This window comes from Camellia sinensis, chromosome 2 (assembly GCF_055761805.1).
Source record: "Camellia sinensis isolate YWXY chromosome 2, ASM5576180v1, whole genome shotgun sequence".
NCBI lineage: Eukaryota > Viridiplantae > Streptophyta > Magnoliopsida > Ericales > Theaceae > Camellia > Camellia sinensis.
Genome location: NC_138962.1, coordinates 137,503,527 through 137,529,305, shown reverse-complemented (window position 1 = coordinate 137,529,305; position 25,779 = coordinate 137,503,527). Strand labels below are relative to the sequence as shown.

General features: G+C 35.6%; 1 protein-coding gene across 5 annotated transcripts in view; it reads right to left on the bottom strand.

Annotated features, from left to right (window-relative positions):
- LOC114306767 (uncharacterized) overlaps nt 1-25,779 on the bottom strand; it is a 64,075-nt gene that overhangs the window by 14,013 nt on the left and 24,283 nt on the right. For 2 of the 5 annotated variants that reach the window (XM_082915642.1, XM_082915643.1), the window contains one exon: nt 5,408-5,713. The exons of the other annotated variants lie outside the window; for them this stretch is intronic. In XM_082915642.1, coding sequence (XP_082771768.1) covers nt 5,704-5,713 — 10 coding nt within the window. In that variant the 3' untranslated portion in view covers nt 5,408-5,703. Of the gene's footprint in view, nt 1-5,407; nt 5,714-25,779 lie in introns of those variants that run through there. 5 annotated transcript variants of the gene reach the window in all.

The following is a 25,779-nucleotide window of genomic DNA, read 5'->3' as shown; positions in this document are numbered from 1 at the left end:
AAAAATTTTAATTTCATTTCTGGATTAGAAATTTGATCAGCAAAAGTAATCATATTCTGTTCCTCTTCTGTAAGAACATTGATACTGGGTCCTCCAATATCAAGTCCATTCATTTCAACGATGGCTTTCCAATAGTTGACTTCATCAGATATCTGATTGATATGAGTTTTACATTCACAAATTTCTGGAGAGTCATCAGACTCATTTTCAGTTCCTGAGGAATACAAAGCTGCAATTTCGTCTTCTTCATTGGAAGAAGTATCTGATTCATCAGAAAGTATTCTGAGAATCTGTTGTTAGATTTCATTATCTATCGATAGTTCATTAAGCTTCTGTTGTAATTTGGATTTGCAACAATTAGCATAATGACCTATTTGTCCACATTTATAACATTTAATTGTGAATTTAGATTTCTTTCTGAAATATTTTTGTTTACCTTTTGAAGGTACTTGAGGCTGAATTTGATTATTTTTAGCATATTTATGTTTTCTGGATTTTTTGGAATAATACTTAGAAGATTTTCCAATTTTATGTCTTTTTTGTTTATGAGGATACTGTAATTTTGTGTCATAGGCAAATTGTTCACAAAACTCGCCTAACTCTTTTCTTCCAATAAGATGTTGGTGTTTCATCTGTTGTTGTAACTTAAGATCATTGCATAAAGCAAGACCTTCATCAGTAATTAATCCTACGAGTTGACCGTAGGTATATCTACTGTATGGGATAACCAATTGGTTATGACGATCTCTTTAAATTCTTTCTAACTCTTTCTGCAAAAAGAGTTGGAAGACCATCAATAAATTTGGCTTTCCAATGATCTGAATTAGCATCAGCTCTTCGATGTAGTTTCATCAGGAATACATCCTTATACCATCTAAAATGGGATAAAGATGGACATCTTTATTTCTGTAATAGTTCTCTACTTCGATCTTCAATACCGGTTACGGCACCAATGAAATGGAGAACTATAGTGTTTACCAAAGTGTAAACAGCATCTTGCTCAGTAGTTTCAGCTCTGGTGTCTGGATCAGGTTTTATACGAGTAGAACCTAAAATTTCATGATTTTGTGCTGTAGTGAGAATATTATCCCATCATCCTTTGAGTAACCCGGTAAAGCCACTGACTATAAATCGGGCAACTTGATGGTCAGTACTCTCATTTTGTTTGCATACGGTGGCAAACATAAGCATACGCTGAAGGACTTCGAATATTTGATATTCTGTAAGACCATCAATATTTCATTCATAAATGGTTCTACTGTGGTATGATTTCTGACTATGGAGGAAATCTTCTTCATAAAGAAGATCCATAGGGCTAGGTGTGGAATAATAATATCTTCTTGGTGCAGTATAAGTAGTCCTGTCTATATTTGTCCCATAATGAATTTTATTTAACGAAGAGGGTTCATTTTGGAAATTAGCCTGGATTTCAGATATTTGATAAGGATCCAAATTTTGATAATTTTCATCTATCTCCTGGAAATGATTTCTGGATAACATATTAACTTGAGAGGATTCTCCTATATGAAGATTTTTAATCTTGGTTAAAAGAGTATCCATAAATTCTGTATTATCTTTTTTGGGTTTTAAGTTAAAATTTGTTACTGTAGGAGTAGGCTTAAAGCCTACAGGTTGTAAGTCTGGAGTTTTTGGTTGGAGATGACAGGTGTCCTTAATATGAACAACTGTTTCTTCAATTCTGGTTAATTGTTTTCCCATAGTTTGACAGAAAAGATTAGTATAATTATTCTGTTTTAGAATGGGAATAATTTCTTTAACTGTCACTGCATTAGTGCTTTTTGCAGGAGGTTCTACAAAAGCAGTAATAACTAAGGGTTGGCTGGTTATAGAATCACTTGGAAGTAATTCTAAAGATTTTGCAGGAGGATGTATTGACGTAATAATATTGCCATCAGTAGTTACCCAATTCTTCTGAATATTTTCTAAGACATTTATTTGTGAATTTGATATATCACCACTTTCCATAAACCATAATGGAAAAGGTTAAAGCCTTTGGTTTTCTGTCAGATGTTTATAATAATGGCTTTTAGTTTCTGTTAATTGTTCTGGAGTGTGATTTGGAAAATACCATTCTCTGAATTTTGCATATTTTTCCTGGTAGAAATCCTGATTTAGGATTTTCCTGTTTTCACTACCGGGACTAAAATCCATTAAACTTCAAAATTCATATCACTGGCAGTAGGACTATAAGGTCATTTGCTACTGGATTCCCTAGGTTCATAAATACCATGTGGGATTCTATTGGTTGAAAATTGTAATCCTTGGACAACTGGATCCATAGGGTCAATGTGGTCTGGATTACTTGGTAGTCTGGATGGCATACCTTGCATGACAGATTCTACAGGTTCAGCACCAGAGTGTCTGGATGACTCAGGAAAGTCTACCCTATATGCTTCTCTAAAAGAGGGAGTAGATCTGATACTGACGGTTGACATACTTCCAGATAATTGCCTTTGAGGTCGTTGGAAACGAAGGTAAACATTACCTCCTTCTGTCTGTATAACATCATCCAAATTGTGTCGAATAATTGGTCTAGGAGGAACAGCATTAGTTATTTGCCATTTTTCTGGAAAATTAATTTTTTCCCATTCAATCATTTTAGGAACAGCAATTTGACTACTGTAAAGATTGGTGTCAATAAGCACTGTGTGGCCTTGATCACTCTGCTTTCTAATATAAGGATTTAAAGTTGATAAAACCTTTAAATAAATTCTGGATATTACTGTAAAAGGTGGTGACCCTGGAAGGTACTCATAACTATGAGATAAGATTCTCAGTTCTAAAACCTTAGATAGGTTTTAATCTGATAGGGCTATACTCAGGTTGGGATATATGTCAAAATATACTGGACCATGAGCTAGGCTTGTTTCTATGGCTCCCATAAGCAAAGCTCTCCAATTAGTACACCTACCATCTCGTAGTGTACACTGGATACTGGTATTTTGACCTAAAAGAGTTAGAGGCTTAAAACCAACCTGGACAAGTCCTATATGGACATATTTGTATTTCTGCAAGAAAGGATAAAGATCCTGAAGTTGTATTAAATACATAAGTTCATCATTATTCTGGACTGAGGCTGCATGCTCAAAGGTCTTGATGATTCGTCGGCTGGAGAAATTAAGCATACCTATCTTATAGATGGTATCTGGTTTTACTTTTGGTATGGTCCACTTATCAAGTGCCTCCCTGACATCTTGATAGGCAACTAATTCTCTGGCTTCTGATGAAGAAGCTACTATATTGGCCACTGTATTGGCTACTGTATTAACATCGCCTGCAGGAGTGGTAGTCATAGAGTTGTATGATGACCATAAATGTATAATTAAAATAAAATAAAACTAACTATAACCAACATTAAACTTGACTCTGATACCAATAATGGTGCTTGACACAGGATAAAGCTAGCACGTCTGTCAACAGCTTACGAGAAGACCGCAATCACTGCTAACGGTTTGACTCTACACGACTTGGGTGACGTCCCACTAACCCTAACACTGTACTACCCATCATTAAGCACTAACCCAAGAATAATTATTAATCATAGTTTTATTTTATTTTATCCTAATTATGACATCTATGGTCTCATGGTCTACTATGCTGGAGGGGGAGGCCTAACGGCCGTAACCAAGAGGCAGATTTGTTCCTGGATTTGCAACTAGACTTGGTTAATCTGTCGATTAGTTTCTTCTAATTGTTGGAGACCCCAAGGGTCATTCGGTCAAATAGATAAAAAGTTGTTTAAAAAATTATTTCTTCTTTCAATATGAAAAGCTAATATATCATTTAATATAACAAGAGTATATACAGACATACATTAAAAGAAGAGTAAGAAATACTTACAACCAGTACTGCAACTATGCTTTTATTATACTTCAAACGGTTGAAAGAAAATGACACTGAGAGGGAGGGAGAAAATACTGAAAAACTTAAAAATTCAAAGCGTGCCTTCAACAAGGGTGAGGCATCCCTTATATAATACAATAAAAGATAATGAATAAGGATGAGCAAGACAAGTGGCGTGTCCTGGTTGGCTTTGGGGTCGATCGTCTTATCTTCTCGGGATTGCCTTATCTCTTGGTGTCGGTAGAGAGAGAGACAGCTGATAGCCAGCTGTAATGATGGATGGACTAAGAATCTACTTTAGCCGAAAGTAGATTTGTTGTGATATGGAGCTGCAAAGTGATGCTGGATTAATGGAGGACAAAGTGGAGCATTATTCCTCTTTTCCTTTTCCTTTCTTGTCTTTTTCTTGGCTCATCTTGTCGGCAATCAATCCTGTGAGTGAGTCCCAAAAATCTCCAAAATTTGGATCGGCATCAGCTGGCTCTTGTGATTCACCTGCCAGTACTGTAAACTCATTTTCATCCTTATAGGGATCAGTATGACCTTCATCTGGATCGCCATGGCTAGTACCAGATTTCATGCTAGTATCATCACGGTTAAAGGACTGGAGAAATTGTTTTTTCATGTAGTCCATGCTTTTGATGACTAATTCCAGTTCTAAAAGTGCGGGATATTTTTGTCGCAATTCGTTTTGAATTTGGACAAATGGATTCTGGATTGTAGGTGCAGCTGGGATAAGCTTAGGAGTAGCATCCCAGCAGGCCTGAGTATGACCTTTAATTTTCTGGAGCAATTCTTGATGGGATTTAGGATCATCCATCTTATTCCACCACTTGTAAAAGAAAACTCTTTTTAAACGGGGAATTTTATTCTGAAAATCATATTGAAAATCCCACTTCCAAATCCAAGGGATTCCGAAGCGGATTACAAAATGAACTGTAGATTTGGACATAGATATGTCCTTATATCCTGGAAGGTGACTGTATGCAATTTGCTATTCTTTGAATGCATTGCGAACATCTTCTGGAAAAGCATCAATTTGAATGCCAAACTTATCCCACCAAACGAGAAACCAATTTGGGAGATCGTTTTGTAAAAGTTCTGGAAGGACACGGATGAACCAAGAATGGTTCCGTGGGGGATTCATATAATAAAATGCTTCGGCTTACAAGAAGGACGTGACAAGAAATACATTTTTTATATGTGAATTTATGCGTCTATGGAAGTACTTGTGTGTTTATGAGTAAATGTAATATGGGGGCAAATTGATTTTTAAAGTATAGTTTGGGGGACAAATTGATTTTTAAGGTATAGTTTTGGGGGTAAAATGAAATTTTAAATGTCACGTCAGCACATTCCGTCCAATTGTGGACAGAAGGTGACGGCAGGGGTCTAATTGATCTATTTGTGGAAAGTTCATGTACTAAATTGAAATAAATTGAATATGGGGATCAACGTAGAAAACGCGTGATAGTTTGGGGGACAAAATGTGTCACGCCCCCCAAAATAATACAGATAAACCAATTCATAAGAGAAGTGAACATAATAGAATTAGTATCCTTTCATTCATCAAAGTTCATAATACAAAAGATATTACATGCATTATACATTCATAAATGTTCATCCTGAATCTATAGCATGTGGCATTAGTTAACAATCAACAAAATAAATGCCCTACGGGCTTACATCTTTCCGAGATATCACTTAGTTACAACAAAAGAAAGTCCTAAGCTTTATACATGTTAGGCCCTCGGCATGAATAAACGTTTAAACACAAAAGAACAAAATAGAGCCTCAAGCTCCAAAGTCCTCCCAAGCTATGTCCTTGGAGGAAACATGTCACCGGTACCTGAAAATGGTTTCCCAAGTAGGGTGAGCCAAAACCCAGTAGAAACAATCTAATACAATGTATGAAGTTTAACTAAGATATAAGTGTCAGATAAATGTTCAATATTCATGATCAACTTACATTCTTTCCATAACCATTCAATACTGATGTTCATTCTCATTTATTCATTTCGAGTTAATTCATTTCATTCCAAGTCATATGGTAAATATACAAAATTTTCCAAATGATCCAACTGAGACTACAACTCAGTGGTTTCCTATCCACATAACCATCATACAGACACTTCAACCTTGCCATTTTACGAAAATTTTGTTCACGGGATCGACATCCATGTATACATAAGATTTCGGGACTTTCACTTTGGACACTCCGGCCAACTTAATTCTCAATAGAGTCCATCCCCTATCTCCTCCCAAACAATGGAGTATATCCCCTTTCTTCTCCCAAAACATTATACGTATACAATGTATTTAAATTCATCGTCATATACAATGACTATCCATAACACATATTCAATGCCTTAGTCATACCGTCATATTCAATGACAAACTTAAATGATTAGTTTCAATTCACCTAATCATCATGCAATTTCTACTACAATCATAGCTATCCTCCACTGATAGCTCAATATAGATATTTCTAAACAGATATACAATCTTTATAATAGATAATTTATCAAATTTCTATGAATGACTGATCACACAAATCCAACCACACCATTCATTTACACCTTCTCCCAATTTTACATTTCTCACATCAATTTCATTATTTATACAAAATAATATTCAAAACACATTTAGGGTAATCTCCTTCCCTTATTCAAATATTAACCCAAAGGCTAAAATTCATCATTTTAACACAAGATATCCTATAGCGATCCTGGTTTTACCTCGACCTTTGTTGTGTTCTGGACTCGGGTTCCGTGATTGTATATTGTTGTCTATGTCTTGTTTCCTCCCTTTAATTCTTTGAATTTGAGTTTTGGGACTTGTTGGGCGAGTTTGGAACAGGTTGGTTGTCTTTTGGTACAAATGGCTGTTGCCCAGATTTTGGCCTCTTCACTCGAGTTAGTCCTGTGAAAATGTTTCTTCACTCGAGCGAGGCTTCTTGCGCTCGAGCGTGCGTCTGCATTGGGTGGCAGACCTGAAGCTTTGCATTCTACGCTCGAGCGACGTTTCTTGCGCTGGAGCAAGGCGATCTTTTTGTGTCTAGTCGCTCGAGCGAGAACTTTTTCGCTCGAGCAAGCCTGGTGCACATCAGTTCACAATAGCGCCGTTTTGTTTCATTTTTCTGATCCCTTTCACTCAAAAACCCTAAATCAGCTCCTTCTCTCTAGGGTTCGACTTCTCTCTACAAATACACCTAGATCTAAGGATCTTTTCACCCTTGGGTCTTTGGAAAAGGGTAGTGTAATAACCTGACCCTCGCACATGATTTCTGTTATATTCTCAGTCCTCAATTGGTACTTTTAAATGCTTACTGTGTAGTTCCGTGAAAAAAAGTATGATTAATGAAGTGAAATCCATGTCTATGCATGTCTATCTGTCCCGCAAGGAAACTATCTGTCACCATTAACACGTTTGAATTAGAAATTGGAAGCTTTAACAGCTTAATTAGCTGAAATTGATTATATATCCGTAATTAGCATAATTTTTAGGTAATATTAAGCATGTTTGCGAAATTTTAATTTTTGGAAAGATTAAACGATTCATTTTTGTCTTATATGCCTTACTTATATATATATATATATATCTCTAAGACTTTAGGAGCCTTGATCAAAAACAAACGTGAATACCATTTTGGGGGAAAAAAGAGGAGAAATCGGGGGAGAAGGGATTCAACAAGAAAGCTTGGCAAAATTGTTAGAGGTGTAGGATTGAATTCAAGGTAAGCTCAAATCCTTCTTGTTATAGCCACTTAGAGTTTGTAATTGATGTGTATGTTTGATTCATGTCTAATTCATGCTTGATTAATGAGGGTTTCTCCCAATTGGTTGCTTAGGCGTCTAGATTGGGTGTGGTATGAAATTATACTTCAATTTATGGTTTTCTATCATCACTTCATGGAATTATGCATATATCATGTGTTATGTTTCAAGGATATGAAGAACTTGAATCCAAGAATGGAATTAGAGAGGGAGATGGCTTGTTGAAGCTCCTAATCTTGCTTAATTTATGATACTCAAGGTAGAATCCATGTTATAGTGATGTTAGGTGGGAATATTGCATTAATCTAACCTTGAGTTGCATGAAAAAAAGGAGTGAATACCAGGTTGGGACTCGAATGGAGGTTCAGAATTTCGGAATCTGCTCGGTCCGCTCGAGTGGCGGAAAGCCCGCTCGAGCGGGAAAAACCACCTCTTAGCAGTTTTGTGCATTTTACAGTCCGCTCAAGCGGCCAAAGTGGCGCTCGAGCGGGGGACTCATTTTCAGGAAAAATTAAATGTTTGTTCAGTTTTGAGTGCTTGCTTCTCCGATATTTTTAGAATATTTTACAGATGATTTTAAAGCGGTTGTAAATGCATGCAAGGTGTAAGACTCAGGAAATGCTTTATAAAAAAAGAAACTAATGTATTAATTGTGTGCAGGACACATTCCAGAAGGAAGCAACACGCCACCTCAACACTGTGAGTAGTAGTACTTATGTAATGTCATGCAATCATGTCAATGTTTCAAGGCATGCAAAGCAATTATGTTAATGTCCCAAGCATATGTTAATGTCAAAGCATGTAAAGAAAAGCATTTATAAGTTTCAAGTGCATTTTCAAGGGCCTCGTGCCACAAGTTTCAAGTGCATTTTCAAGGGCCATGTGCCACAAGTTTCAAGTGCATTTTCAAGGGCCATGTGCCACAAGTTTCAAGTTCATTTTCAAGGGCCATGTGCCACAAGTTTCAAGTGTATTACAAGGGCCTCGTGCCATATGTTCAAGGGCTTCGCGCCATCATGTTTCAAGGGCTTATAGCCACATGCTTATGTCACAGGATTAGGCCTAGGGCCATTATGAACTAAACGCAGAATCAGACAAACCATGTGCATGCTGCATCTTTCTATGTATTGATGTATTTAAGTTTCAAGTCAGACGTCGTTCATTATGTATTACTGCTCATTGAGCCCGGCTCACTCTCCATTATGTCTGTTTCTGTAGGTTATCAGTCAGGGGGTCAGTCCTAACTTCGACACTGTCCCTTCTGTCAACCTTTACATGTCCAGGCACTACACCAGGCCATTTATTTTTGGGAAGCTGCTAAGATATGGGTCTACTTTTGAGAGCCACCTATGGACGTTGTACATAACTCTCATATTCCTTTTGTTATGCCCAATTATCGGGCTAGGACTATGAATGTATGTGTTTGTACACGATATCCAAGGATATAGTTTTAAACTTTATCCGCTTTTGACGATGTATGTAATGCATGAGATCCTGGCATATTAGAAATAGCTCAATGGAGTATGCTTGTATTTATGTTATATTAATATTTTATGCTTCCGATAAGGCCCCGTACGGTATGTACATCAGTTTTTATGTCCGTTCTCGCTTAGGCCATGCCCACACCTTTAGGGGTAGGTGTAGGGTGTGACAGGTAGAAGGCTACAAGAGCTTCATTTTGATCCAAGAAGAAATTGGTTTTGTCATCTTTGAAGTTCCACCTTGTTGCTTGGGTTTTATACACTTGAGGTAGGGATTTTCTATACTCAAATATGGTTTTTAGCTTAGTTATTTGCTATTGTGTATAGATGATGAGATTTGGTTGTGGTTTGGACAAATCTAAGATTTTGGTGTTATATGGAAAATAGGGGTTTTTGATTAATACGGGGTAAATGAGTGTGAGGCTTGAATATAATATCATGTTGTGCCAAAACAGTTGTTTTTGGTGTTTGGGTTGAGATTTGGTAAAAGGGGGATTTTTTCCCTAATTTGATTAAATTATTATCTTGTACAAATAATTGGGATTAACATCGAAAATGTGAAATTGGAAGGTTATGGTTATAAATGGTGATATTTGATATGTATTATCTCACCTATGGAAGTTTTGAATAAACTATCTATTTTGATATTGAACATCTCTTTTGAAATAATTGCATTGGGCTATTGGTGAAGAATAGCTATGATTGTTGTAGAAATTACATAAGGATTAGGCGATTTAATGCTAATTCATTATTGGTGTCATTGAATATGACCATGTTATAAATACATTGTATATGTATGTTTATTGAGAGGAGAAAGGAGATGTACTCCATATGTGATTATGTTTATAAATACATTGCATATGTGTATTTGTTTGGGAGGAGAAAGGGGATGGACTCCATTTAAAGAAAGTTGGTCAGAGTGTCCTGGGTGAAAGACCCTAAATTTCATATATAAATGGGTGCCGATTCCTTCGGATGAAATATTCGTAAAATGGCAGGTTGGAAGTGTTTATGTGTGTTTTGCATAGTTGGAAAACCTTTGAGTTGTAGTCTCATTTTGGTTGTTGAAATATAATGAATTTAACTCATGAATTGAGTAACATATATATGAACTGGAAATGAATTGAAGGAAAATGGAACGAGGTTAGGTCTTAGTGGCATATGAATATGCAAGCCTTATGGATGTTTTAGTATTGGTATTGTTTATGCACGTAGTATTTATACCTTCACTAAACTCATATATTGTGTTAGATTATCTCTATTGAGTTGTTGGCTCACCCTATACGGGAATACTATTTCAGGTGCCAGTGAGATGTTTCCTCCAAGGCAATAGTGTGGATGGACTTTCGGGAAGCAAGAGGTTCTTAATTATGCCTTATGTGTGTATCTTTGTTATTTGTAAAGCCGAGGGCTTAAGATGTAATGAGCGAGACTCAATTTTTGGGATACATGTCAAAATAGTTTTAAAAATGCATTTTGTATATATATAATAAAGAATGTAAAATTCGACATTCACTACAACAATTTACACTTTTAGCGACTAAATTTGGCGACTAAACTTTTTTTAGTCGCCAAAAGTTGTAGAATAGGCAACTAAAAATTACATTGGTCGCCGTTGAATATGGTTTTTAGCTACTAATTGTTTTTAGTAGCTGTATCTTAATTATTGGCGAATAAAAAAAATTAGTCGTTAAATATGTGACAATAGGCGACTAAAAATTGTTTTAGTCGGCGTTAGATCATGTTTTAGGCTACTAAAATTTTTGTTAGTTGTGATATACTAGTTTTTGGCTACTAAAATAAAGTTAGTCGCCAAAAGGTTAGCATAATGTTTGCTATTAAACTTTGGCAACCAAAGTTTTGGTCGGCAAATATTCATTTTCGGCGACTAAAAGATTTTTAGTCGTTGTAAGGTAATTTTTTCCTACTAAAATAATGTAGTCACTAAATAAAAAGTATAAATTTTACTTTTATCTTTGGTGACAAAAAAATTGGTCACTGAATATTTCTTTTCGGTGACTAAAATACCTTTAGTCACCAAAATGGTTACTTTTGGCGACTTAAATATTAGTCGCTATTAATTAAATGTTGGGAAAATTACACAAATAGTCCCTATAGTTTGGGACTTGTGTCACTTTGGTCCCTGACTTTTCAATTGTGACACATTTGACCCTGAATTTTGAATCTTATTCCAAATAAGGACAATTAAAGATATCATTAGATTTTTCAAGGCTAAAATTGTCAATTTTATAAAATATAAACTAATTTGACAAAAATAAATGTCAAACAAATATTTTTGAACTTTTAAAACTTATTCCTACCCACTAAAAATAAAATTATGTAAAATTGATAAATCTTTTAGACATTTAATTATTTTTGACCAAATTAATTTTTATTATGTGTTTGGATAATGATCATGTAAAATTAATTTTTAAAAATTAATCATGTAATTTTTATTAATTTTTATTAATTTTACATAATTTTATCATTGGTGGATAAAAATAATTTTTTAAAAATTAAAAATATTTTTTGACATTTATTTTTGTCAAATTAATTTATATTTTATCAAATTGACCATTTTACCCTTGAAAATTCTAATGATATTTTCAATTGTCCTTATTTGGAACAAGATTCAAAATTCAGGGTCAAATGTGTCATAATTGAAAAGTCAGGGACCATAGTGACACAAGCCCCAAACTATAGGGACTATTAGTGTAATTAGCCCTTACATGTTTGGCTACTAAATAAATTAGTCATTGTAAATTAGCCTTTGGCGACAAAAAACAAGTTTAGTTGCTAAATGTATATAAAATTTTAGTGGGAAACCTTAAATGTTGGCGCGTAGTTCTTCTCAATATTTTCGAACAGGGGTTCTTTTCTGCTCTCTCTCACTTTCTTCCCCCTCTTTTATCTCTCCATCAATGTCTACACTACCTACACCCAAACGAAAGCCTACAGTCACTTGCTCCCCTCTTCTCACAGACTCACCATCCCTACTAACAGCCACCGCCTCTAACCATTGCGACTCTCGCTACCATCGGTAACCATCGCGGCTCTCCCCTCTCAACCACATTCACGTTTTTCTCTCTCTATCCCTCTCTTTCTCTCTCTCCCCCTTCCCTCACCATTGGGGATCTGGGGTTTGATTTTATTTTTGATGTTGTAGGTTTTTGATAAAATCATTTTAGGGCTTTACTCTTTTTCTACATTTGAAGCAGATATGAGCTTCAAGTTGTGTTTAATTGCACACTTTTGTTGCTCCAAGTGGTAAATTCGATCATTGTGTACATTATGACCATGATCTGTATTATGCTCCATTGTTCCATACTGTAAATCTAAAGTATAACGCAACGGGTAAAAATTATCAGATCATGCATTAGGTGATAGAACCTGAAACGAAGAATCTTGTGGGTAAATCACGTGCTTTAAAAATACGAACAATGAACACCTAACAGTGGAGTGATAACACAATATGACTATCACACACACAAGTCACAGTGCAGAAGCTGGATCGTTCTCATATGGGAGAGAGTTAGAGAGAGAGTCTGGGCAAAAGGTTATGGGTAAAAACCACATAGCGTATCTGATATCAATATATTATTTAAATATATAATCAAATATATAACCATATATATATATATATATATCAATCTATCCATATCAGTTGATATGATAGATATAGATATCCTGAGTGGTTATTCAAATAAGTTTTGAATTCAAATTCAAACTTACATGGATAAGGTTCAAAAGGTTCATGGGTCATGCCACATGGGCGCCCAATTTCTAACATCTCCCACTCGCACATGAGTTGGCATGACACAGCCACATCTCTATTTCAATCTCCCCAAATATCAAACAATCACATACTAGCCAATGAACCATACGACCGTTAAGAAACACCTGCATGTGGGAGCTCTATACTAGAAACTCAAAAAAAAAGACAGCATAAAGACATCAACCCAAAAAAATAGAAATAGTGTCTCATATACCCCAGAGCCATCTAATTACACCAGTCAAAAAAAAAAAAAACATCTCTAATCCCTCAAAAAAAGCATGTTTGACCCTCTCAATTCTTGCAATATATTCACACTCAATCCGCCTCTCATACAGAGCGATGTGAGTTGCCGGCAATAAATATACAACAGTGGTGTAATGCTAGATGATCTTTCCTTTGCCCTCACCCCATTTAGTTTAGGATTAACCGCTTTCCTAGTGATGTCCCTTAAGGCTGAATCATACATGACCGCAGGCAACATACCAAAGTAGCAGAACATCAACCCCTTACCTTATGACATAGTCAAAAGTCACAAAAGGGTACATAAATGAAAGTCATATCAATAATGACACGTAAGATTCACACGGTGAGGAAACAGGGATCCATTCTCTCACCTCATTACTCGGTCGCCAAGCACATGTAGTATGAATACATGTTACTGTGGAGTAACTCTTCCAAAAAGAGTGACATCATACTCGATACAACGTACAGATATTAGTCTAGCCGCTCTCTAGCGTCTACCCCGAATTATCTATTTGCTCGCCTTCGAAGCGCCAAATGAGATCTTGCATCTGGCTAATCATAACAGGCACAACATGGAAAGTGGGTACTAACATCCATGTTTGGTCCTTATCACGACCTCATCTTGGTTGTAACCAAAGCGACATACATAGTGGATAATTTAAGCCTCTCTTGGCTCCAAATAAAAATAAACCACTAGTCTCATCCTTGCTCGCTCTCAAGCGCCAAGGCGATTGCTCGTGTAAGTGAGCCAATCTTGCTTGCTGATATCATCATATGCTAATCATTATGACACAAACCATAATAGTGTCAACATCCCATCATCTCACAACAAGGGGCAAATTTATATACTACTAGTAAAGCATTCTATCTACAGTCTAATGAGCAAGGTCAATGTCTAAACAATTTAGTTGACCATTTACCAAAGATAACACTTATCATGCCGAATACGCCCATATAACGTACTTTAAGCTCCCACAACAAAAAAAAGATCAAGGAATATAGGTCATCTGTTTCTCCCAAAGACAATCCGAGGATTCACTCAATAGCTAAGGCTCTGACTTTTACCGATAGGTAAGTCAATGGGTTTGCAATTTTGTATCTAGAATCATTCTAGGATATTCCTTATGTAAGTCATCAAAGACAAATTGGGAATTCTCCCAAAACAATCCCTAAGGATCGTATATCCGAGCATATAAATTACATCACTCATGTCCATCATTTCTAAAACAGAGGACTGCTCACCCTAGGTGGCGACAACCTTATAAATTCCTGGCTCATAATGACTAAGTAAGGAAAAACTTTTTTTGGACCATTGATCATGCATCAGTGGTCTTCATCGATTATCGTTGGCCTATCATGGCTTGACGAAATCTAAGAACCATTATTTGAATAACTGTTTTAGGCTGTAAAAGATTTATTGGAACTAGCAACCTTTTTGCGCTCCTAACTTTTCACCATAAAAGCAGAAGGTAAATCCCTACGGATCTACTTATCCAATTCTCCAACAAGAAGTTGGGTCACAATGTCCACAAATCAATGTTCTGAACTTATGTCAATCATAGCCTAAGTCAAAATAACCTCACTCCCCAGGAGGAAGTCTTCTCATGGTCTGCACTTTTCTCAATGGTGAGACTTTTCAGTATCTAGCGAGCCTTATGCCTCAACAATGACCATCCAAAAATGTGCATAACTTTAGAACAGTTTGGCGTCATAATGGAAAGTCAACCAAATTATAGAAATGATTAATCCTCAAAGACTGTCTTCAACTGCGCAACATTGATCCACTTTCTAAAAGCAGGGGACTAGAGCCTTTGACATTATCCTAGACTCTTTATCATCTTGCGGAGCAATCATGAATGTTTCCCTCTCAATCACCCAGTGATGATGTGGAAATTTTTCACATTCGCTACCTCGCAACTAAGAATGTCGAGTATTTTTCTCTAATGGAGTAATCCATTAGTAGGCACATCGCGCCCACTGTCCCTAGGATATTGGAAATTTCTTTCCATTCTCAACTAGGCTACATAGAGCGCTTGCTTAGAATTCTCTATCTTATAGAGTTCCAAAACTCTATTCACGTCACATTTACTAAGAAAACTTTATGTGACTTAGTTACACTCTCACAAAGCTGCTTACCTATATGCACATGACCCGGAGGGTTTACATGACAGCATACAATAATGCGCCATAGAATCCTAGGTCTTAACTTCGCAACCTTATGAGAAGTAAAATAAAGATAAGCTGCTTAACAGTTACAAATTGCCTATATATGGCTCTCCGCTAACCCATTACTCAAATGGAGTGTAAAATCTGATGTGGAGGACACTTAGTCAAGGATATAGGCAACAAACTAGTGCAATTCCCAATTGGGAAACATTTTGCGCCATCATCCACCTAACATTAACAATACTTAATTCCTTATCTCTACTACACCATTGTGTTGTTGAGTACTAGGAATAATCAATTTTCTAAGCATCCATTTCTCTTCACAGAGTTTTCTAAAATAACTCAAATAGATACTCGCCACCTTGGTAAAAACTAAAAGCACGAAAGTTGTTATCTAATTGATCTCAACCTCATATGTGCAATGTCAAAAATCATTTCAAAACTTTTTGACTTATGGGAGATCAAGTAGTCTTAACTAAGATGCGTATCGTAATCTATAAACGTGTCGAGATTTGGGGCTAGCTATTATACCCTTACACATATCCAGTCACAAATATCATAGTGGACTAAATACGCCAATACAAATAACCTTCTACGGCTTTCCTACTTACTTGTGCGCAACTATTGCGAACAAAGTTATACATCCACATGAGAGCAGGATGTCACAAGTGAGTGGGCCCGAGAGGCCTACTCAAACCATCCTGTCATCATCTCATTAATGTGATTAAGTATTATAGGCCATTGGTTCATGACCAACGTCATAAACTAATTCCAATCATCCTAATGTGTGAGTTCTCGAAGACAAGTTTTAAAGGTTTAAGCCCAACTAGGTAATGACTCATGACTAATTCATATTCACTAGATCATAGGATGTCATGGAGATATCAAGTGCGCCTAAGTCGCAAATTTAACTAGTAAGTGGTAATCCCCTGTCACCTAAGGTATGATCTGATAATTTTTACCCGCTGCGTTATACTTTAGATTTACATTGGTATCAGAGCCTGAAGCGAAGAATCTTGTGGGTGAATCACGTGCTTTAAAAATACGAACAATGAACACCCAGCAGTGAACTGATACCACAATATGAGTATCACCCACACAAGTCACAATGCAGAGGCTGGATCGTTCTCATACGGGAGAGAGTTAGAGAGAGAGTCTGGGGAAAAGGTTATGGGTAAAAACCACATAACGTATCTGATATCAATATATTATTTAAATATATAATCAGATATATAACCATATATATCAATCTATCCATATCAGTTGATATGATAAATATAGATATCATGAGTGGTTATCCAAATAAGTTTTGAATTCAAATTCAAACTTACATAAATAAGGTTCAAAAGGTTCGTGGGTCATGCCACATGAGCACCCAATTTCTAACAATAAAATGGAGAGTATGATTCCGATTCGATTATGGGATATATTTAGAAGTTCTGTTAAATGCCAGTCAGGCTCTTCGCCCATCTCTCTCTCTCTCTCTCTCTCTCTCTCTCTCTCTCTCTCTCTGTATTCTACTCTTCTAATATCTGATTTACCTTAAAATATTGCTTCTGAATGGTGATTTGATACATACTATTTCTATATATATATATATATATCTGTAGTTCGGTGGTTACACTGGCTCTGAAGATATACATAAACACGCAATCACAAGCCCCTGATTTTTTTCTCCTTCTGTTGATCAAGCTCAAACTGTCTCTCCAATCTCTCCATATATTCATTCATTTAGGGATCAGATCTAGTACTTTGAATGAATGGCTAAAATGTACTGATTTTTTTTTTATTGTCTGGTTTTAATTTGAAAAATTGAGTTCGTTTCACTTTTGAATTCGTGCTTTTCTCGAGCATATCTAGAATAAGTTATGACATTTTTTGTAATTTATTTCAGATTTTCTTTTGTAATTTTCTTTTTTCATTTTCTGTGAAATTTAGGTTTTTTTTTAATTTTATTTATTTATTTATTTATTATGCATTGTTGCTAGATTGAAATAAAGGTGTTGTGATTGGAGAAAAGAAAGAGAGAAGATGACTAAGAGCAAGAAGTTTCAGCTCGGGACCGTTGGCGCGCTGAGTCTATCAGTGGTTTCGTCAATTTCAATTGTGATCTGCAATAAGGCCCTTATTACCACATTAGGTTTTAATTTTGGTGAGTTGCTTACAATCAATTGCTTACATTATGTTTTCTGCATATTTTTCGTTATTGTATTTACTATAAATTCAATGAAGTGCACCATATGAGAAATGTATCTTCCAAAGCCATAACTGAGCCATTCAATTGGGGAGCTATGTAACCAATATATGAAGTACATGCAAAAATTCTCAAACAAAGGGTTCAATCTTGCTATTCACCAATACCACAACAACAACAACAACAAAAAAGAAAAAGGAAGGGAAAATTAGATTTTTGTATACGGAGGGCTTTGATTTTTGTATGATATATTTTGTATAGAATTATTATTTTAGTTTGGACAATAGTTGATTTGTATAGACTTTGATATTTAATGTTATTTATTTTTGGTATATGGATGCAGATTGTGGAATGATTGATAGTATGTATCATTTTGTTTATATACGTACTACAGGTTGCATTGTATATAGACAGGTTGTGGAGAAATTATAATTTCGCAATAAAACATAATATCATGTTTTTGGTGACTAAACAATTAGTAGCTAAAAAGAAATTGGGAAAAGACATTTGGCAACTAAAAGTTTTGTAGCCAAAAAAAAAAAAAAATAGACATTTGGTGACTAAAAGTTTTGTAACAAAAAAAAAGAAGACATTTAGCGACTAAAGGTTTAGTAGCCTAAAAAAAAAAAAAATAGACATTCGGCGACTAAAAGTTTAGTAGCCAAAAGAAAATCAAACATTTGGCGACTAAAATATTTCGTAGTTAAAAACAAAAAACTAAATTATAAAAACACTTTTGCCGACTAAAATTTTAGTAGCCAAAAATGTAGAACTTTCGGTAACCAAATATTTAGTAGCCAAAAGAGGAACTCTTTGCTAACTAAACATTTAGTTGCCAAAGATGGAGACTTTCGACGGCTAAATTTTTAGTAGCCAAAAAAGAACTCTTTACCGACTAAAATTTTAGTAGCTAAAAAGGTGGGATTTTAGGCGACTAAAAGTTTGGTCGCCGAAAAGGGTCTAATTTAATTCAATGCCCAACCTTTTGGCGACTAAAATTTTAGTCGGGAATTGTATACATTTGGTGACTAAAATAATTTTAGTCGCTAATTACCTTTACCGACAATTTTTTGGCGACTACTTTTGCGACCAAAAAATTTAGTCGCCAAAACCATTCGACGACTAAAAAATAACTTTTGGCGACTGAAAATTTGGTAGCCAAAAGTGAAAATTCCTGTAGTGATTAACAAAATTATATACATAATTTATGCACTTTTTGCCATAAATCACATTTATCTCCTGTTCTATTTTAGATGTTTATACTTTTAAGATTTCAAAGATGTATTATAATTTTTATCTTAATATTTTATATTATTTTATTATTTATTTTTTTTAATTATAACAATCAACTGTTGTATAATGTGACCCTTCTATTAACTACAATTTGTTAAGTTGATGAAAAATATTTACACGATACTAGTGTATCGTGTATTTCAAATATAACATGTAATATGTGATATTAAATATTAAAATCGAACACTCAATGCATTTTGACAAGATCAACGACAGCAATAATGAGCATCTCATCCCAATTTTACAAACAAAATATTGAAATTTTGTTCTATCTCACAATTAATTGTACACGAATTGTGTGTTCTTGTATTGAGTTGGGAAAAAAAGGAGGATGAGGGGGGAGGGGGCTTTTGGAGGTAAGCAAAGGGGCATAGAAGAGATGATGAAGGATCTGTTAGGGGTTGGGGGTGAGACAGAGATTAGAAAGATTGTCATGGGTTGATGTGTGAGGATGGGGTTAAAGAGAGAAGGATAAGGGGCTACCATGGAGACAAAAAGGTCAGAAAGGAGAGGGTTGTAGTTAGGGGCGGATATGGGTCGATGGCCCGCTAAATTCATTCGATCTTGCTTACAATTTTTAGGGTTTGAGATTATGGTTTAAACTTATAAAGCTCAGTTGGACAAACTTTTTAAACTCAATTATAATTAGGGCTGTTCACGGGTCGAGTCGGTTCGAGCTTGCTGTCGGACTGTCAACTGAACCGACCTCTTCGGGTGGAAAGAAAAGGCATCCGATTTCAACCGATAACTGTTCAAAACCGCAAGGTATCGGGTCACGGTTTTCATGGTCAAAATCGATCGGTGCGCATACGAAAAATATATAGACAAAAAAAAATAGAGAAAGCTTGAGGGTTGATTGGGAAGATGGTGGTGTTACAAATAACACCCGTCCATCGACCAAAAGGAGATTTGAGAGGGTTATGAGAAATCTGGAAATATGAGAGGAGAGGGAAGGTGAGGGGGAGATCTGAGAAGGGAAGGAAAGGATAAAAAGGCAGTACTAGGAAAAACAAGACTAAAGAGAAGCAATCTTGTAACAACAACAGCATGACCCCTCGTATCAAGGGCGAAACAGTGATCTATGGATTGAAGAAAATAAGATGAGGAGGATAAGGGTGAGAATGATGAAAATGGAACGAATGAGGTGAGTGTGAAGATAAATAATAATATAAAAATAATATTAGAAAAATGAAAAGACTTGCAAGGTAATTCTCTGACTGGTTCTCTTATCTAGAAAACACAAGTCTTATGTAAATGAAAAATGGTTGGTGGTCTGAAAAATCATGGCTTAAATGGCTCAAAACACTTAAAATGACGTCGTTTTACACCTATAATGACGTCGTTTTGGGTATTTCGAGCCATGATTTTTCGGGCCACTTAGCATTGTTGCTATCACAATTGATAAATATAAAATTAAATAAAAATAAGAGAAAGAAAAATAAATTAAATTAAATTAAATTAGGATAAATTATAAATATATTTCTTGAGATTTGTTTACAATATAAATCACCCTTTGTGATTCTGGAAATTGCATTCTACTCCATAACGTTTCTAATTTAATAACAAATTGTCACGACGCAAACTCGGTTTCCGAAGGTTCGGCGCTGCGACAAGATAAAAACTGAAGTCCTAACAAATTAATAGAGCAGCGGAATAAAATAGAAGAGTACCCAAAACTTAATTTATTCATAACAAAAATATATACATTGGAGCTTCTATTTAATTAAATTGTCAGAGCTAAACTATGTTTACCAAGTGTATTTGCCTACCTCGCGCACCGGTCCTGACATGTCACCTGAAAGTGGTAAACAACTATACGCACATGGCAGAGTGAAAAATATTACACCGAGAGCATGGAGGTATAAAAATCACCATGGATAATTATTGGGCTAAACAGAGAATAGTTTGCTATTAAAATACAAAATATATAATACGGAAATCATTTGACGTATAATACAGAAATCATATAAACAAAATAATCATAACCACGTTACAGAAAGGCACATAACAGATGTATAGACTCAAGAGGTGGATTGTACAAACTCTAGAGGTGGCTCCTACAATAGTGTAGCACTTACCTCTGTACAACACTTTGCTCTACACTAGAAATCAAAGTGTCAGTGGATCCATTACAGACAGAGGGTTACAAAGTGATTAATCAGAGGGTCAATAGTTATTTAAGTCCCCCAAGACAGGGACCTCTGTGGTAATACTTATAAAATAGTTGTTTAAAAATATATTTAATAAATAGTTATATCCATGGGTTTCTCTTTATTATACAAATAAGGTTCATAAAATAAATAATACAATTAAAATACTAATATAATTTATAAACATAATTTACACAATATTTTATGATAGCTCAAACTATAATACAACTCACCTTAATATTACAGATTGAACGAATTGACCTCTTGGTCACTCCTTTAAACCTTCACTCGATCATTCACTCAACCCTAGCACTCCTACTTACCCACTCTCTCTTTCTTTTCCTTTCCACTTGTTTTTTGTTTCATTTCTTTCCCCTATTTGTTTTCTTCCTTTATGATTCAAGACCACACAGTTATTTGTTGCCATCATCGTTCAACACCACATCATAAGTTATGTGTGTGCCTCGCTTGCTGGTTCAACATCCAGTTTTCCACATCGGTTTGGCATGACCTCTTTAAACTGTCACGATATCGATTCCGATTAGCTCCTACATTGGTCCACCATGACCCCTTCAAACTGTCCCGACATTGATTCCGGTTAGCTCCTACATTCGTCCGGCATGACCCCTTCAAACTGTCCCGACATTGATTCCGGTTAGCTACTACATCGGTCTAATATGACCCCTTTAAACTGTCCCGACATTTATTCCAGTTAGCTCCTACATCGGTCCGGCATGACCCCTTCAAACTGTCCCGACATTGATTCCGGTTAGCTACTACATCGGTCCAGCATGACTCCTTCAAACTGTGCTGACATTGATTCCAGTTAGCTACTACATCGGTCCGGTATGACCCCTTTAAACTTTCCCGACATTGATTCCGGTTAGCTCCTACAACGGTCCAACACAATCATAAATTGTCCCTTGGTATTAGTTCTAGCCAGTTTCTACATTGGTCTGGCACGACCTTAAATTGTCGTGGGATTAGTTTCAGCCAGTTCCTACAATGGTCCGACATGACCATAAACTGTCCCCCGACTTTAGTTCCGACATCTGATCTATTTCAAGAGCCTTTGTGCTCCCGTTCGGATTCGGATTTTGCAATCTATTTGCCTTTTATTTTATTTAGTTTTATTTCATGTTTTAGTTTCTCTCTCCAAATTCAAGATGTTTATCCTCCTTGAGTTTGAAGGGGGATGTTAATGTATATGTGGTATTCCTATATATATTAGGTATTGATTTCCTAGATATATTTAGGAATAGCCATAGTTAGGTCTCTTATGGGATACTCCTTTCTCATAGTTAGATTTCTAGTAGGATACTCTTTTTCAGCCTATATATATAGACATTCTATCATTAAATACAATACATATTATTTCCTCTTTCTCTACTATTCTAAATGTACATTTATGTTTGGAAAGAAAAATATCAAATTAATAGTAAATTTTACAAATTTTAATTGTTAAAGGTAATTTTTTTTTTATAAATATGTAATTACTTTTTAAAAAATACAATCTATTTGTAATTTTTTTGGGGAGTATTTTGGAAATTAGTTATTTTAATTATTTTTTTTATCGTATTGACTTTTTAGTCTATTTTATTTTTTAATGGGCTAAATTAGTCCAAACTTGATTTCCAAACGAGGCCTATATTATTCGCTACTGTTTTACTCATTTTTATTTTGAGGGTAAGGGTGTAGTTCTTCCACCATACTTAATATCTGCAATGAAAGCTCGTAAGCTGATTAGTAAGGATTGTCAAGGGTACTTGTGTAGTGTAATGAATGATCAAACCATGGACATTACCTTAGATAGCGTACCAGTAGTAAGGAACTTTTCAGATGTGTTTCCGAAAGAGTTACCAGGACAATTGGTTAATAGGAAGATTGAGTTTACAATTGATGTAGTATCGAGTACTCAATCGATATCTAAAACTCCATATCGCATGTTTATTACTGAAATGAAAGAATTGAAAATCCAATTGCAAGAATTACTTGATAAGGGATTCATTCGACCAAGTACATCAACATGGGGCGCACTGGTCCTTTTTGTAAAGAAGAAAGATGGTACCCTCCGATTGTGTATTGATTACCAGGAACTCGATAAGGTAACGGTGAAGAACGAATATCTTCTGCCGCGTATTGATGATTGGTTTGATCAGTTGCAGGGGGCTCAGGTATTTTCAAAAATTGATTTGAGATAGAGATATCATCAGTTGAAGGTTAAAGCCGAAGATATTGAGAAGACTACCTTCCGAACCAAGTATGGACATTACGAGTTTTTAGTCATGCATTTTGGCGTCACTATGCACCCGCAGCTTTCATAGAATTGATTAATAGAATCTTTAAACCTTTCATAGACCACTTTGTTATTGTATTTACTGATAATATTCTGATCTATTCAAAAAGTAAAGATGACCATGAACAATACTTGAGAACAATCCTTCAAACACTCAGAGAGAAACAATAGTATGAGAAATTTAAAAAGTGTGAATTCTGGTCAAATGAAATTACATTTTTGGGATACATTATTAACAGAGATGGTATTTCAGTTGATCCACATAAAATTGAAGCAATTGTAGATTGGCCTACTCCGACTAACGTAACAGAAGTCCAAAGTTTTATAGGATTGACAGGTTATTATTGGAGATTTGTCAAAGACTTTCAAAAATTGTTGTACCGTTGACCCAATTAACTCAGAAAGGAGAATCGTTTGAGTGGATAGACTAGAGGGAATCTATATTTAAGGAACTGTAGACAAGACTAACCACATCTCCAATTCTTACTATACCATTAGGTAACGAGGGATTTGTGATTTTTAGTGATGCATCTTATAAAAGTTTGGGCTGTGTCATAATTCAGAGTAGCAAAGTAATCGCTTATGCCTCTCGACAATTGAGATCGCATGAGAATAATTACCTGACGCGTGATTTAGAGCTTGTTGCAGTCGTATTCGCATTGAAAATCTGGCGCCATTACTGATATGGGGCTAAATGCGAAGGGCATACGGATCACAAAAACTTGAAATACTTCTTTACATAGAAAGAGTTGAACATGCGACAAAGGAAATGGCTTGAATTGATCAAAGACTATGACTTGAAAATTCAGTATCATCCGAGGAAGGCCAACACTGTAGCTGATGCACTCAACAGAAAGAATGTGGAGAATCTGGCTTGTTTGCTTACAGATCAGAGAGAGCTCCTGCAAAAATTTGAAAGACTTGAAATAGAAGTGGTACCTCATGAACAATATAATTTATTAGCCGCAATATCAACACAGCCAGCGATCTTAGAAGAGGTCAAACAGAAGCAAGCAAATGATGACTTCTTTAAGAAGATATGTGATGAGTTATGTTCACAATTGAAGATCAAGTATTGAAGTTTCAGAGAAGGACTTGTGTTCCTAACGATGCGAACTTGAAAAGAAGAATTTTAGAAGAAGCCCACCAATCAATGTTCGCTATGCATTTTGGGAATACCAAAATGTACCAAGACTTGAAGTATACGGTGGCCGAACATGAAAAAAGAGATTGCCGACTTTAACTCCAAATGTCTCTAATGCCAACAAGTCAAAGCGAAGCACCAGAAACTGACAGGCTTACTTCAATCCCACCCTATTCTAGAATGGAAATGAGAGCACATAAACATGGATTTCATCATTGTTCTGCCTCGTACGTCTAGAGGTATGAATGCTATTTGGGTTGTAATAGATAGATTGACAAAGTCTACTCACTTTCTTGCTGTGAAAGCTTTATTTAATGCTTATAGACTTGCTACTATCTATATTGATGAAATCATTCAATTACATGGGGTTCCAGTGTCTATAGTTTTGGATAGGGACCCTAAATTTGTTTCCAAATTTGGCATAGTCTATAGAATTAAGATTCATCACTGCTTTTCATCTGCAAACTGACGGGCAAACAGAGAGAACCATCCAGACTTTAGAGGATATGCTTCGTATGCGTGTTTTCGAATTTCAAAGCAGTTGGGAAACGTATTTACCGTTGGTTGAATTTGTTTATAACAACAGTTTCCACGCTAGTACCGGCATGGCACTATACAAAGCGTTGTATAGTAGGAAGTGTAGGTCTCCAGTTTTTGGACTGAGGTTGGTGATAGAGCTATATATGGGTCTAAACTTATGCAAGAGACAACTGAAAAGATAAAAATCATTCAACAACGGCTTAAGATTGCTCAAAGCTGATAAAAAAGTTATGTGGATTAGCGAAAAAGAGATTTAGAGTATGAAGTGGAACATTATGTGTTTACCAAAGTGACACTGATGAAAGAGAAGACGAGGTTTGATAAAAAATGGAAATTGGCTCCTCGCAACATCAGACCATTTTAGATCCTTGAGAGGCTTTGTCCCGTTGCATATTCTATTGCTTTACCGCCGGGAATGGAACAAATGCATAATGTGTTTCACGTGTCAATGCTCCGTGGGTATCTTAGGGATCCATTTCATGTGATAGACTACCACTAGATTGCCTAGATGATGATATGATATATATAGAAAAGCCAATTTAGATTATTGATCAACAAGTCAAGCAGTTGAGGAACAAATCAATTCCTATGGTGAAAGTTGAATGGAAAAAAACACTACGGAAATAAAGCTATTTGGGAAAAGGAGGATGAAATGAGACAACGTTATCTAGAGTTGTTTCCCAATTGAAGTAACTTAAGTTTTGAGGACCAAACTTTCTAAGGGGAGAGACTGGGATGACCCCAACATACCTATTATTTTTATATATTATTTTTGTGAGCATAATTGCATGAATATATGTTTAATTTGTGCTTATTTGTTTATTTGTGAAATATCTGTTTTGATTGTCGACTTTGAA